At 45.2% G+C, this 15,565-nt stretch overlaps 2 protein-coding genes across 3 annotated transcripts; both read left to right on the forward strand.

Annotated features, from left to right (window-relative positions):
• Positions 1 to 3,098: 3,098 nt before the first annotated feature.
• LOC101773339 lies at positions 3,099 to 9,802 on the forward strand. 2 transcript variants are annotated; one of them, XM_004960896.2, is made up of 21 exons: positions 3,101 to 3,452; positions 3,548 to 3,610; positions 3,794 to 4,083; positions 4,160 to 4,256; positions 4,335 to 4,412; positions 4,486 to 4,545; positions 4,649 to 4,753; positions 5,156 to 5,266; positions 5,638 to 5,679; positions 5,793 to 5,900; positions 6,015 to 6,202; positions 6,947 to 7,227; positions 7,311 to 7,432; positions 7,534 to 7,576; positions 7,693 to 7,784; positions 8,303 to 8,351; positions 8,627 to 8,697; positions 8,795 to 8,914; positions 9,061 to 9,149; positions 9,396 to 9,441; positions 9,532 to 9,802. In XM_004960896.2, the coding sequence occupies exons 1-21, from the start codon at positions 3,303 to 3,305 to the stop codon at positions 9,577 to 9,579; spliced, it is 2,253 nt and encodes a 750-aa protein (XP_004960953.1). In that variant the 5' UTR covers positions 3,101 to 3,302; the 3' UTR covers positions 9,580 to 9,802. The 2 variants fall into 2 exon arrangements, 1 of the variants encoding a protein (XP_004960953.1); XR_002676754.1 differs by lacking the exons at positions 8,795 to 8,914; positions 9,061 to 9,149; positions 9,396 to 9,441; positions 9,532 to 9,802 and adding an exon at positions 7,949 to 8,070 and having other exon boundaries at positions 3,099 to 3,452; positions 8,627 to 8,680.
• Positions 9,803 to 11,591: 1,789 nt separating this feature from the next.
• On the forward strand, positions 11,592 to 15,205 carry LOC101774688 (proline-rich receptor-like protein kinase PERK8). The gene is made up of 8 exons (XM_004960899.4): positions 11,592 to 12,862; positions 12,955 to 13,368; positions 13,452 to 13,538; positions 13,627 to 13,697; positions 13,788 to 13,864; positions 13,959 to 14,106; positions 14,476 to 14,637; positions 14,723 to 15,205. Exons 1-8 carry the CDS (start codon positions 12,199 to 12,201, stop codon positions 14,927 to 14,929), a joined length of 1,830 nt encoding a protein of 609 aa, XP_004960956.1. The 5' UTR covers positions 11,592 to 12,198; the 3' UTR covers positions 14,930 to 15,205.
• The last annotated feature ends 360 nt before the right edge of the window (positions 15,206 to 15,565 follow it).

Consider the following 15,565-nt stretch of genomic DNA (forward strand, 5'->3'; position numbering starts at 1 on the left):
GTCCTAGAGGGTTGCCCATCGTACAGGTTGCCTGTTAAATCATCTCAAGATTACATGTCAATGCATGAGACCGCCTATTAGACGACACCAATGTACTTGCCCTTAAGCTGTCTCGTAGTCCTACAATTTAGCTCATGAGGTGGTTGTTTCGCGAAGCAACGACCTCTTTCTCTCTCCTCGCTCTCTCTCCTACACATCATCAAAAATCCTACGTGACACCCCATGAGACAACCTGTGAGACCACTAACGTGTAGCAATGTACTTATCACGCGATTTTTATTCCGCCTACGAGATTGGCACGAAACCTGTGTAAAATTAGTTGTCTTGTAACTCGGGGAAACAAACTTTAGTTAGTCTAGCGGTAACACCGGACGATTCGTTGCTGCGTTGGACTCGCGTGCCGTATCCATGACGGACCGTACCGTAGGTGCCATGCATATATATACACACACACATGACTACGTGACTCGCAACCTACGTAAAACAAATCTCATCGTCATGATCTGCTCGGTCCGCTCCATGTCGATGGCGTCCTTGCGCAGCGTGATCCGATCCATGTCGACGGCATCGTCCTTGCCCAGCATGCTCCCGATCCGATCCATGTCGATGGCATCCTTGCCCACCGGCGTGATGAAGATGCAGCAGCTGCAGGAGGTGTTCAACTCGCAAGCCTTCATCTTCAGCCTCGCCCTAGTCGCCACCGCTGCCGCCTTGCTCGCCTCCTTCTACGCCGTCGGCACCGTCAAGCGCCGCCGTGCCGGCGGTCTCAAGCAGCAGCAGTCGCCGCAGCACGGCAGCGTGGCGGAGGGCACGGCGGCGCGTAGCAGCAGCACCGGCGGCGGTGATCACCGCGGAGAACCATCATCCGCGGCGGCGGCAGTGGGCGACACCACGTCGTCGGCGTCGTCCGGCAACCCTAGCAGCAGCAGCAGCAGATTAAGGAGCACCCGGGACGCCGCGACCTCGTCGATGTTGGATGACGACGACGAGGACTACGACGAGGAGTGCTCGGGCGACGAGGGCACGTCATGGGAGACGGAGTCGATGACGACGGGTGGCGGCAGCCGTGGAAGCCCTCCTTCGTTGTCCGATTGGCGTTGAATCGTGATCGATCGATGGATCCGTCCATTGCATATCGTCCAAGTACTTCCTACTCTACCTAGCTAGCGAGCAGAGTAATGAATAAGAAAAAATGGATCATCTCTTTGATTATGTTGGCAGTGGCAACTTTTGTTTAATTTGGATTGAAAACAACTAACAGGCTGTTCGTTCTGTTAATTATTGTTTCCTTGCTTTTTTGATTTGCAAGTACTAGCTACTATATTAATCATAGTATTTATAAAAAGTAGGGTTCAAACACCAAGCAACGTACCATCTTGGATTGGATTACCAAGCAGAGCCCAGTAGTGTCTATATTAAGGATCAAGCATATCTCCATGCTTAGTTGGAAACTATACGAGTACACCAGTGCTAGCATTAATTGAATTAGCAATTAGCAAGAAAAAAGATTAGAAATAGGATGAGGGTTGGCAAGTTTTTTTTTGTGTAAGGACTAAAATTAAATCTTAAAATCAAATTGATCCCGGGATACAAGCGCAGCGCCTCTCAACAATCGGGCAGCTGTTGACATTCTTGTGTGCAAGTGAATTATTGCCTAGTTACAGGGATATTACATGTTCTAACCTGAGTAGCTAGGGATTGGTTTATTCCATTCTGATCTCTTGCAATCTTGCAAACCGAGTAGTGGTTATTGCCCAGAAGAAGGTCGATTTCAGCGAGAATAGGCTGAAGAGTCCATGGAACGTTGTCTGTCTTCCTGTTAATGGCGTCAACAAGAGGGCGTCAACAGGAGTCTGGTTGTCCGTGGAGATGTTCAGATGGTGTAGACAGAGCAGGTCTGCTGTTTTGGCCGCCAGGTCTATTGCAATGGCTTCGGCCTGGAGGCAAATTGGCTTTGATGTAGATACCTGAGTTGTGAGCAGCGAGATGCTGGCTGGCAGTCATTTGGATCTGTTCTTCTCCTGCAAAAGTAGAGGGTAATAGCTGTCTGGATGTCAGCGGTATATTGTATGATGGAGTACCAGCTGAACCTCCACTTTGCCCTGTTGAAACGGCAACTGTTTCTTGCCTTCCGTAAATACCGTAGCCTGGTGCATAAAGAATGGAACAGTTGGTCCGAAGCTGAGTGAGGAGTATCTGCTGCGAACCATTGCCGTTCGGAGAGGCCCCATTGTTCGGAGAGGTGCATATCCGTCGTCTCCTGTTGCCATTGCTTGCGGTAGAAGTCACCACATGAATGTTTTGATCTTTGATGGCATATTCTTGTGCTTCTTTTCTTTTTCAGAAAGCTAAGAATATGGGATGTTAATCTTCTAGGACTTTTGTGTTGGAATGGGCCTCTGTTCCTGCATTGAGAGAGTAAGGTTAGGAACACTCACCTGACGAGGAGGGAAAGGTTAGGAGAGAAGGGAAAGGTAGGACGGGATACACGTTAAATTGGTGACTATCATGGAGTATCCGCTATCAGCAGCAATTATATACATGCTGCTAAGGTTCGCATTTTATTATTAATAACATAATAATATTAATAACACTGTCATAAATCAAACTGTGCTGAGCCCCTCCGTCACCGCCTCCACCACTGCCAACCTACAACCACCTCCCATCCTAACTATCTCTCTTCCTCGCCCCAACCACTAGCACATCCCACCAATATTCTACGCCAACTCACCTCTCTGTCCATAACCCGCTACTAAATTGTTGTCGCCAGCGCCATTACCTTGCATCATAACGCTCACAGTAGATATGGAGTGCCACGTTTTAAGGCCGTACGTGAACGTACGTGTCCGTCTGCCACTGTCTGCTAGCACCACGCCGCACCACGCGATAAGGAAATGATTTAAACATTATTTTTGGAAAGTATAGCTACAGTTATAATTTTGTCTTTAGAAAGAACGTCTGGGTTGTTTTCTATTCTAAGCATAGCACCATGCTTATTTTTCTTTTGTTTTTTGAAAGTAAATAATGTGAATAATCTTATTTTCTCGGTTGGCTTGTTATTTTGGGCTCTTCTCCTCCCACCTCCACACAGACTTGAGACTAGTCCAGTCTCCAGTCTCCAGTCTCCAGTCTCTGCCGCCCCCTCCTCCCTCCCTTGCAGGCTTGCAGCCCCGTCCACCGTCCTCCCCTCCCCTCCCCTCCCCCTTCCCTCCTAGCCTCCTGCTAGGGCAGGGCCGGCGCCGGCAGGGTAGGGTTTCGCGTCCCTCGCGCCCATCCTTCCCCGCCCGCATCCCGCACCCGCCATGGCCGATCCCGACGAGCTCGGCCGGCGGCTCGCCGCGGTCGGCGTCTCCGAGCCTCCTGCCGCCGCGGCCGCGCTCGAGAGCAGCAACAACAACCTCTTCCAGGTGATGCGCGCCGTGGAGGACGCGGAGGCGACCATCCGCCAGCAGGTATACCCCCGTCTCTCCTGAATGAATGCTCCGCTGCCGAGTGATGGATTTCAGTCGAGTGACCGACGCCCCTCCTCTCCTCTCCCCATCTCCAGCTGGAGGAGAACAGCCGGTTGAAGGACGAACTGATGCTCAAGACGCAGGAGCTCCACCGAATTGTAAGCCCCTTCTACTCGTGCCCGATCCAAATCCCCCACTCCGGGGAACAACTGTCACTGTCTATGCTGTCTGCACGAACGAAACCAACTAATGCAGCAGAGGATTCCCTTTTTGATTTCAATTTTCCTTATTATGCGTTATCATGCCGTGCGCCTAACAGCTTTAACCTGTGCCCAACCCAGAGGTCGGAAGCCACGAATACAAACCAAACTTCCTCTCGTGGGATCCATCAGGATCGCACCCTGGACAGCAACACAAACGCCTTCTCCAGTGCTCCGCTTGGGAGTACCGCAGAGTCCTTCAAATGGGGAGCTGGGGAGCCCATGCTGCAGGATGCTATGAGGCACAGGTACCTCGAGGCCACCCAGTCTAATGGAATTCCCAGGAAATTTTCAGGGGACCAGAGCGCCGCTGACAGTGCATTCCCATCTCAACTATCGACTCCGTCATCTCGTTCCCTTTCACCAACTAGGTGCATTCCGAATCCAACCTCTCTTATGATAGCCTTACATTTTCTTTTTTTACCTTGACCAACCCTTTCCTTGTAGGCACCGCAAAGAACCGGACTATGATTCTAGGTTCAACTTATCTGGACAAGGTGTGCTGCCTGTTTCAGAGCTCAACTCAAACGCCATCTGGAAGCAGGTATCGACTAGTTCGCTTTGCCTGTCATTGCCATTTCTTTCTATTCGCTCTTCTTGATGAAGCTACTTCCTTCCACAGGATCTTCTTGCTAAGGTTAAAGAACATGAGGAGGAGATTGCACAGTTGAGAAGGCACCTTTCTGATTACTCTGTGAAGGTGACTATGCACATCTAAGAATCTTTTCCCCGTACGTTTCTTCTTCAATCTTGACTTATATCATTTTTAACAGGAAACCCAAATACTTAATGAGAAACATCTCTTGGAGAAACGGATTGCATATATGCGCATGGTAAGCGAATTTCTTTTTGGTCCTATCAGGCATTAACTACTATCTTGGAGTGCACGAACCAATGCATCAACTGTTTCCTTTTTCTTTTCTTTTTTTTTACCAGGCGTTCGATCAGCAGCAGCAAGATTTGGTTGATGCTGCATCGAAAGCTTTGTCTTACAGACAAGACATTATTGAAGAAAACATCCGTCTGACATACGCATTGCAGGTAACTGTTTTTAACCAAAGCTATTGTATCATATCCTAAAGTTCTGAGAGCCATTAATTTCCTCATTTGCTTGCTTTGATCCCAATATTCAGTTGTAATCAATTCATTTTTCATTGTATTTGTTTTTTGTATTTCTTTAGTTTCTGTAGTAAACTGCAGCATTCATATATAATCATATTACTGAATGAACGTCCTTTCTGATTTATGAAGCAACTAGATTCTGTGCAGAAGTGTTTACTGATTTGTGTTAAAGTCACTTCATTATCAGGGTCATTCTTACTTATTCTATTTGGAAAAGCTAGACATGCACAAATACAATGCAATGAATTTTCTTTGTCAAACCTCATTGTCTGGATTTGGCAAAGTAAAATGAAGAACGCTGAGTTCTACTTTATTCCATAGGCAGCACATCAAGAGAGATCAACATTCGTTCAGTCTTTATTGCCTCTTCTATCAGAATATAACCTTCAGCCTTCTGTTCTTGATGCTCAATCCATTGTCAGCAATCTGAAGGTATGTGCTGTTGTGATTAGTTGCTTGTTTGGTATTGATTAAATACCCTCTTTTGCACTAAGTTAGCTTACCCGTGGTGAATTGGGAGCTTCTTTGTATATGTACACGGGGAAATTACTTGGCTTGGTTGGATAGATGTCATTCATACTGAGATGAAGCTAAACTACCATCTTAGTGAGCTTATGCTAAATTTACTGGGAGTATCTTCTAATTTTAGATATATAGTATCCTTGCTACAGAAGAGAGAAACGATTAACATACTAGTTGCAAAACAATCAAGAAACGAAATTAAATAAAGTCCCTTGATTTTTCTTCTCCCTTGCTTGGTTGAAGCAGGCCCTCTTAGTTAAACTTTCATTTTCATCTTGTAGGTTCTGTTTAAGCATTTGCAAGAAAAACTTATTATTACTGAGGTGAGTCACATTCATCCTTATTTATATGTATCTTGTGAAACTGGAGCTAGTATAAACCTGCTGCCTGGTTAGTTATGCTTGCCAAGTGTATCACAGAAACTTGGATGTTGTAGGAGAAACTTAAGGAATCACAATACCAGATTACTCCATGGCGTGCTGAATCTTCAAATAATACAAGTGCTGCTGCGCAGTCACCTTCTCATCCTACTGGAAATGCATTGGTACCTCTATATGTTTCTACGCTTTTTGTCATATACTCTCGGAATGCATGCATAATTGCATATTCCAACTTTTATCACTTATTTCAAAGAAAAAACTTTTATCACATTTCCCAGGTAAAAGCCAACCTTGACATTGTGCCCCAGCAAGCATATTCTCATGTTCGGTCTCCAGCTTCTTCTCCTGTTCGAGCTAGACGGGACTGGGATTTGTTAGGGAATGAAAGCCGTCAGGCCATTCAAAGTGAGGTTGCCACAACGAATGCAGAGCATGATAACATTGGAAGGACCTCTCCTTCAACCAGGTTGCCAGTGGTTATTTCAACAATTCAATTGGATGGCGTTTTAGCTATTTCTTGCGATTGAACAATTATTTGTTTTTAAGGAAAAACAGTAGGGGAGGCCCCTACTGTGCTAGATATATATTATAAATATAGAAAGGAGTAAAAGGACTATACAAAGGGGGGGAAAGGAGAAACAAAATGTATTTTTTTATATGTTTAGTGTACTTATTCCCCTGCTCTTTTTCGTCTGATGTTGAATTTTTGTAGTCTTCACGACATGACCTGACCACTACTTATAATTTTGTACCAAAACACACTAATAAAACTATTGCTTATAATTCTGTACCAAGACACACCAATAAGACTATGTTTTATGAAACCATTTCCGAACTTATGATTTTTTAACATAGTACTCTTACTATTTTGTTTCGCTATTGTTATTTTTCTTTCTTTCTTTCTTTCTCTTTGGTATACGCGGCCCTTCTTGGATTTGGGGACTGAAGGCTTTGTTGTTATACTCATGGTTACGATTTTGTTAGTTTTTCTACAGCATATATTCGATTATTTCAAATAGAAGAAGAATGGATTAAGTATATTGGTTGTTTAGAACATTAAATATGCTGCTCTTCAAGTGTTGAGAATTGGAAAAGTGAAAGTTTGCTTAAGAAACAAAACGTTCTTGTCGTCATACAACTATGGCAATGAGTTGTGTGCCATTGTGTTGAGATATACTGAAATTTTGATGTTCCTTCTAATGTTTTGCAGCAACCACAATATGAAGGATGTTCCTCAAGGAACTGAACATGATTCGCGTGCTGTTCGATTTAACATTGAATCCAAGGATCAAAACCCATCATTCAAGGACCTTATTAGGAGTGATGCCTCAGAAAATCTGGAGGGAGCTGAAGCCCAAATTCCACAAGAACCTTCTGCACAATGGGAGTCTGAAGGCTCACCTAATTTGGCATCTGGCCTTGATGATGCAAATCCGCAATACCCTTATCTTCCTACCGTCCTTGAGGAGCCTAGTTCTTCTTTTTCCGAAGGTGTTGCATCTTTAAATTCGTGCATCCAGCCTACCCTATTACCATCAGTTCTGATGGTAAACAACATTGTTATGAATGGGCAGTTGCAGAGGATGATCCATTGCCAGCCATAGATGGGCTACGAATCACAGGTGAAGCCTTTCCTGGAAGAGAACTTCAAGCAAGTGGGTACTCCATCAATGGGACCACAAGTTGTAATTTTGAGGTGCGCTCTATTGCCTTTGCCATCCACTTTCTGAATACACTTAATTCTTCTGTATTCATCATAATCTGCGTTTTTTTTGCAAATTCTTTTTGTGCTCACAGTGGGTACGTCATTTGGATGATGGATCAGTAAATTTCATAGAAGGTACCTTTTCTTGAGATGCAAGATAGAAGTGCTGCTTGATAGCTTGTGGCATTTTTGTTTCATTTTGGATGTACTTTTAAAATTTTGTATTTATCATTTTTTGTTTGCTGGTGCAGGTGCACGGCAGCCCACCTATCTAGTAACCGCTGATGATGTGGACTCTGTACTAGCGATTGAAGTCCAGCCTCTGGATGACAGAAAAAGAAAGGTATATCTTTGCAACATGTGCTGGCCATTCTTAAACAACATTTTCTTTTCATTCTTACATTTTTTGGATTTAATAACTATGACAACTTTTGCTTCTCGGATATTAGATGATGGGTACCTGTCTGCAGTGATATTAGCTTCATACTAGTGACTTCTGTTTTGTAGTGTATACTGAGAAGCAAATGGATAAAAATACAGTCCAATTTGCTGAAAACCTGAGAGGCAGTTTTCTTAATTGAAATTCGCAATAACTGGAAGGTGGCAAAAGCTGTGATTAAATTTGTATGGTATGTTTTCTTTATCGGTCAGATAAAAAATGTTAAAGGAGAGCTAATTCTATTGTTTGCGGAAAAATATAAAGGTGTGCTTTTGGTTAGAATTCATATCGCTGCTCATTAGTAATCTGCTGGTAGAGTGCTGACACGTAGTTGATGGTTTGAAAACAGTAACATGAATGATTGTTACTGCAAGTGGGATGCTGGAAAACACTTGGTTAATTGAAAATCGCTTTTCTTGTAGGGGGAGATTGTGAAGGTTTATGCTAATGATCAAAGAAAAATTACATGTGGTAAGTTTCCTGAGATGGTTCGTTCTTATAGTAGGGGACACCATCTTCTTCTTCTTTTAGTTGCACCCCATACCTTTCTAAAACGATTGGGTACTGAGCTCCATTTCTTCTTAAGAATAAGAATATTGCCAGAATAATGTGAGGTCTGGGATGATTGTTTGTAACGGCAGTGAGAGAGAAGAATCATATTATGGTGTACAGGGGTTAAAGTTTCCTTTTTTTTCTTTTGGCCTATTTGATATATCTCAGTATTAGAATAACCCATATTTGTGCAGATCCTGAAACCAAGGAGCTTATCAAGAAAATTCTTTCTATGGGGCATGTGTCTTATGAAGTTTTGTTACCTGTACGTCCCCATATCTTCTCAAATTGTCTGCCAAAAGCACTCTTGCTACGCCTTTTTCAATGCCATATAACCATGCAAACATCAAACTATTTTACAGGTTAGGTTTTTAGATATGTGGGAACCAGCTGTCTTGGCAATAAAGAGGGAAGGTTACAGCATTAAGTGTAATGGACAGCGTGGTGTCGTCGTTACAGAGAAATTCCAGCAATCCATGACTGTATGGTTCCCAAAACCGTTGTCCTTAAAAATTACTGTGTTTTATTTCCCCCCAAAAAACTGTGTTTATGTGATACTCAATTATTTAAATAGAAAACTGTCTTGGATTAGCTGCATGAACTAACTAATCTTGTGCATTTTTCACAGATCAATGTCCCATATGGCCGTCCTACTGAATTTTCAATTGTGTCTGCTGATGGTGCTGAGTACAATCTAAAGCCTGCAGAAAATGCCCCGTGAGTTTCATACTAATCACTGGCACTATTTGTTACGTAGCAGTATATTGCAGTTTTTGCCTTTTGGTGCATCAATTTACTACTAAGAGCATGTCAGAATCCGTCAGTGTGACTTCACCAGATGAATGCATGACATCAATTATTCTTGTTACTTTTGCATTTGTGGTAGTTATTTTTAGAGTGATGGCCTAGGTCATAACAATGGCATAACAGAGTTACTAACTGAAAATTTAAAAAAATTTCCAGATCACGAGATGCCATTGTTCTAATATTAAGGCTGTTCAGAATGAAGGTACATGTCCGTTTCTCACTGAATTTTTAGATTAAAAAATTTAATTTGTAATGCATCGATGATAATTTCGGAATGTGTGTGTGCCTGCAGGCCGTTGAGAAGAGTAAAGGAAGAAGAAAGGGCATATTCTTCAAGTAGTCTCAGTAGTAGTATTAGGTAGTGGCATGGCATGTTGTGTGTTTGTATTTACCTACGTTCGCGAGTCTTTGTATGTAGAAGGAAAGTGTGAGTTGTTTGATGTGCCGGTATCTGTAAAGGTTCCATCCGATTCAATTCGATTCAATTGGCACCACACCCAATTTTGTCTCGTTGTAAAGAGGGATGAATTCAATTTTAGAACCACTGCAGTTTCATCTCGTTTCATTGGGGGTAAGTTAACTTACTACCTCCTGGGCAGTAGCAACGATGCTCCGGCGGGCCTGATCTCATCTGCAGATCACCACTGCCAGATTGTAGAACTTGATGGGTGTTGCCGTAAAACAGAAGCAATTCAGATTAGATATCAGCTGGGGGTAATCTGGTGCCCTACACATTTACTAGATTCCTAGCAAAGTGGCACTTGATCATTGTGTCTGGTCTGGCTGCGTGCATCCATCCAATGATCCAATCATTCAATCTCCACTCCAAGCAACTCATTGCCAAGAATGGTAGTTTGGTTATCTGTCTGTTGATTTTGGTAAAGGTGTCAAATTTTCACCATCTATTTTGCTCAGACGCGTGCTCAGTTGTTCATTGTTTTGCCCTTTTGGAGTCAAAAAAAAAAACAAAACAAAGCGCTTTGCAAATGTGATTGGGCCTTTTGATCCCTGTGTTAGTGGAATGCAATCCGCATGCGGAGCAACTTAATGAGTGAGGGCGCGCCAGCAAAGCAGAGGGGCCGGGCAAGTGCCTTATCTGGTTGGCTTTGGATGACAGGAATCTACATCGGAAGCAAAAGTATGAAACGAATCATCCTTGACGCCGCTTGCATTTACTGAAGATTTCAAGGTTCATGCATGGTCCAAGTAGAATTTATGTACATTCCCAACTAAACTCAGCAAAGTTGGTAGTTCTGCCTAGACAAACAACTCAAAAACTGTGGACAGAGGGGGGAAAAAGTCGAACCTCCAGGGAAAGACCCGTGGGTATTGTAACCATAGGGGCCAAGAAATATCCCGAAAGCTGGCCTGTCGTATTTTCTAGCAAGCTGAATCGTTTATGTGAATTTCTACGAAATTCCGTTAAAATAGATGCAAATTGTATAGGGCTTAGAGCCATAGACTAACAGTTTCTAACATATAAAATACATGATGAAAAATGTTTTCACGAGAGATCATTTATTTTTATGCCATGCATTATACGCTCCCTGTGATCCTGAACGTGAACACATTCTTTGTTTGTCACTGTACAAATTTTCTGATGCAATCTAAAGATAGAAAGTGACAAAGTTTGGCAACAAATTCCTAAATCAAACTTAGGGCGTGTTTGGCAATAGGGTGTTAAAATTTAACACCCATCACATCGAATGTTTGGATGCTTATTAGGAGTATTAAATATAGGTTAATTACAAAACTAATTGCACAGATGGAGTGTAATTCGCGAGACGAATCTATTAAACCTAATTAGTCCATGATTTGACAATGTGGTGCTACAGTAACCATTTGCTAATGATGGATTAATTAGGCTTAATAGATTCGTCTCGCAAATTAGCACAGGGTTCTGCAATTAGTTTTATAATTAGCTCATGTTTAGTTCTTCTAATTAGCATACAAACATCCGATGTGACATTGTTAACACCCCTTTACATTCAAGGACACGGTTGGTGACCCGTGTACCAAAACTTGCTTGGCAACTGCTTTCAAAAAAAAAAACTTGTTTGGCAACTGTATAGTATAGGAGTGTGCACGTAGCTAAGATAAGTTGGATCACACCGGCCCCGTGAAAGAATCACTATTGTATGTAATCTCTTGTTGGATGGAGAGGGGCACAGTCATTATTCTGGTCTCCCAACCCTGCCCACTGCCAGGCCCAGCACTCCAACCCCACAGCCACAGGCCACAGCAGGAGGAGAAGAGGTGAACAGGTCACACAGCGCAGCACTGGTCCAAGTCCAACGACCGACGGACCGACCGACCGGCGGCCCCCAGCGGACGGAACGGAAGAGGAATCATCATCGCGTCGTCCACTCCCTCCAGCTCCTCCCATTGTCCGCTGCTGCCACTTCCATTCCGTGCCACTTGGGTACTTGGGTTGCCTTCTTCAACCTCCCTCTCAATCTCACTCAATCTGGCATCTTTCCCCACCTTTCCCCCTTCCCTTGGTTTGGTAGATAGATTCATTGGTTGCTCTCCCTGAGCTGGAGGCTGAGAGACTGGAGCTGCCATGAATGGAAATGAAATGAAATCTCCACCCCACTGATCTTTCTGGCCGTTCCTCTTCCTCGGGGGAGGAGAGGAGAGTGGGGGAAAAGAGGCCGTCGAATTCTTGCATCGTCGTCTTCTCGCTTTGCTTGGCGTTAGTTCCACTTGCACACCATTCAATTCGGTTTCTCTGGTGGCGTCCGCAAGTCAAGTCCACCTCGTCAAAGCAACCAAAACCCCCTTTTCTCCCTCTCTTTCCCTCTCTCCTGCCATCATAGTCAAGCAAGCTCCCATTTTCCATTCACTGCATTCGATTGGGTTTCCTTGCAGCAGCCGCCGCCCTCCCTCTGCCATGTCCGGCACCGCCACCACGGCGGCGACGCAGCGCGAGCCCAACCACCTCCCGAAAGCCTGATTCATGGCCCCCGCCCCGTCCCCGGCGCCAGCCGCGTCGTCGCGGCCCACTGCCACACCGGCCGACCCCGCTGCCACTCCACCTGCCGCGGCCGCGCCCCCGCCCGCCTCCCCGCCGCCGCGCGCCGCCCCTCCGTCCTCCCGCTCGCAGGCTCCTCCACCTCCGCGACCTACTGCCTCGCCGCCGCCCGCCCCGGCGCGGCCAGTTGCTCCTGCTCCAAGGCCGCCGCCGCTCGCGCCCCCTCCGACGTCCCCGCCGCCGTCTGCCCCTCCGGCGCCCTCGCTCTCTCCGCCAAGAACGCATCCGCCAGAGTCTCCGGCCCCTGCGTCACCTCCCGCCGGCGCTTCGCCGCCCGTGCCGGTGCCATCAGCGCCGACGAGGCACAAGCCATTGCCTACGCCTGCCACTGCGGCTGACCCGGCGCACACGAGCAAGAACCCAAATCCCAGCAAGCCGTCCAGCTCGGGCCCGCCCCCCGGGAGCCCATCCGCCCCACTTGGCGGCCGTGGTGTCATCGTAGCCATCGCTGCGGTGCTCGCTGTTCTTGTGCTTAGCCTCATAGTCACAGCAGTTTGGTTCGCCAACAAGCGCAAGAGGAAGCGAAAGGATGGTTACAGAGCTGATTTCATGTCGCCTACATCACCTTTTTCTTCGAACCAACCTTCAAGTAATTTGTTTATGCATTTCGCTTAACATAGTATGCAACTCTGCCGATAGCAACACCACGGCCACTAATACATGTTTTCCCACTTTCTTCAGGTGGTTCAGCAAATGTAGGCTCGTCAATTGATCCTTCTGTCCACACCAGCTATAGCGCGGGGAGCCCCAGGCTGAAACAATGCTTGTCCGATATCAGCATGGGAAACTCCAGGTTCTTCTCATATGAGGAGCTGTATCAGATTACTGACGGTTTCTCAGCCCAGAAGCTTCTAGGTGAGGGAGGCTTTGGATCGGTGTACAAGGGCCGCCTGCCAGATGGTACATACGTCGCCATTAAACGACTAAAGGATGGTGGCGGACAAGGGGAACGTGAGTTCCAGGCTGAAGTGGAGATAATTAGTCGGGTGCATCACCGTCACTTGGTTTCTCTTGTGGGATATTGCATTTCCAATGACCAAAGATTACTTGTATATGACTTTGTGCCTAATAACACCCTACATTATCATCTTCACGGTATGCTATAGCCCTTTCCTACATTTTTGCAAGAGCATTTCCATCTTCTGCCAGTAAAAGATGAATTGATCTTACAATCACAGGACAAGGAATGCCTGTGTTAAAATGGTCCACCAGGATTAAAATTGCTGCCGGTGCTGCTCGTGGAATTGCTTACTTGCATGAAGATTGTAACACTCCTTCCTACTTGTCCTTTTTGCAGTGTTCATTTCCATCTATTTTTGCGTGTTAAACACTTTTTTTTTTACCCTTTTGCAGGCCATCCAAGGATAATTCATCGAGACATCAAGTCCTCAAACATTTTGTTGGATAACAACTTTGAGGCAAAGGTAACTACATTCCCTAAATGACCCTGATTTTCCACCACAATATAGTAACTATATTTAATTTGCTGATTGAATGATATCCATGAGTTCTAGGTGGCTGATTTTGGTCTTGCGAGGTTGGCATTGGATGCTGTAACACATGTAACAACCCGTGTTATGGGCACATTTGGGTGAGTTAACTGCTGTCATATTTCAAAGAGGACGTCAATATATGACATAATCATACAGAATTCATGGCTGCATTTTTTCTCTCCTCCCTTTCAGGTACATGGCTCCGGAGTATGCATCAAGCGGTAAATTGACCGAGAGATCGGATGTATTCTCTTTTGGTGTAGTCCTCTTAGAGCTTATTACTGGTCGAAAACCTGTTGATGCATCGAGACCGCTGGGTGACGAGAGCCTCGTCGAGTGGGTGAGTTTTAGCGAATAGCAATGAACTTATTTCTTAAAGCCTGGTCTCTGTAGCACTTTTTGTTCACTATGATTTTTGGGACTTCCTATTCTCAGGCAGCGTAAGCTTGTTCACTTTTATTTCTATTCTAGAGCACTTTGGTATGCTCATTTTCGGATGGCAAAGGACTCATTATACGTGAATGATGTAACCATAGGCATTATCTTCAAGATAGCGAACCGATCATGATGTCTGCAACAGCCAACAGCATAGTAGCTACAGCTTGTCAATGTTTAAAGAATTGTTGCATTCCTGCACCATTAAAGGTTTCTTTTCAATTTACAAACTACAACAGTTGTTGGTTGATTCCCCTTTCCCAATTATTCGCAGGCTAGGCCATTGCTTTCTCGAGCTCTGGATACAGGCGATTTGGAAGGGTTGGTTGACCCCAGGCTTGAGAAGCAGTTGGATGTACCGGAGATGTTCCGTATGATCGAGGCTGCTGCAGCCTGCATTCGGCACTCAGCATCAAGGAGGCCCAGAATGAGCCAGGTACTCAAAAGCAATCACATGGTTTTTGTGTTGGCTCATTCATGAATCTGAAGATGACATTTGTGCTGTTTTCGATTTGGTTCAGGTGGTGCGGGTTCTTGAAAGCTTAGCGGACATTGACTTAACAAATGGAGTTCAGCCTGGGCAAAGCCAGCTTTTCAACGTGGCCAACACGGCGGAGATCAGGATGTTCCAGCGGATGGTGGCCGGTGCTCAAGATGACAGCTCCGACTTGAGCCTATACGGTTGGAGTAGAGGCACTGACGCCGCCCCGGATTCCAGGATCTTGTGACGATGGCCTTCTAAGCTTCTTCTGACTGTGTCTGTAGTGACCCTTCAGTTACAGGACTAGCGAATTCAGGTGGTTGTATCGAGTGGAAGTGGTTCCCTGACCGACCTTAAATTCTTTAGGAAATCAAAGTGATCTGTAGATTACACGGGTGAGATAGTGTTTTTTCTCTTTGCCTTTGTATTATGAAAGAAGAGATTGATTGATCACGATTTATGCAGATTTTTTGAGACACTGAAAAACATTGTAGAGAAACGCATGGCAGGCAGGCATCTTTCACTTGTTGTCTGTTCCTTGGGACTGGAGAAGGACGTTGTTGGTGTTTCTCGAGTCAATCTGAACCAAACATGAGAATGCTTCCGTTGATGGCGCCGCGGCTGCCGTCCAGTCCTAACTCGCCTAACCATGACGGTCTGCATTCTGCAAAGGATGTGTCTCTTTCCTGGTCTTCTGATCTCCTCCTCCTTCCAGAAGCAGGAGTCGAGACAGAGAAATAACCAGAGAAAGAAAGGCAAAACGGACAGGACGAAGGAAACACGGGAAAATGCTACTTGAATTGAGGTCCCACGAAGAGTAGACATCAGTTTCTCATCATAAAAGAGTATAGACATCAGATTTGACCATGCCATCACGAGAGGA

The sequence above is a fragment of the Setaria italica genome, chromosome III, assembly GCF_000263155.2.
Source record: "Setaria italica strain Yugu1 chromosome III, Setaria_italica_v2.0, whole genome shotgun sequence".
NCBI lineage: Eukaryota > Viridiplantae > Streptophyta > Magnoliopsida > Poales > Poaceae > Setaria > Setaria italica.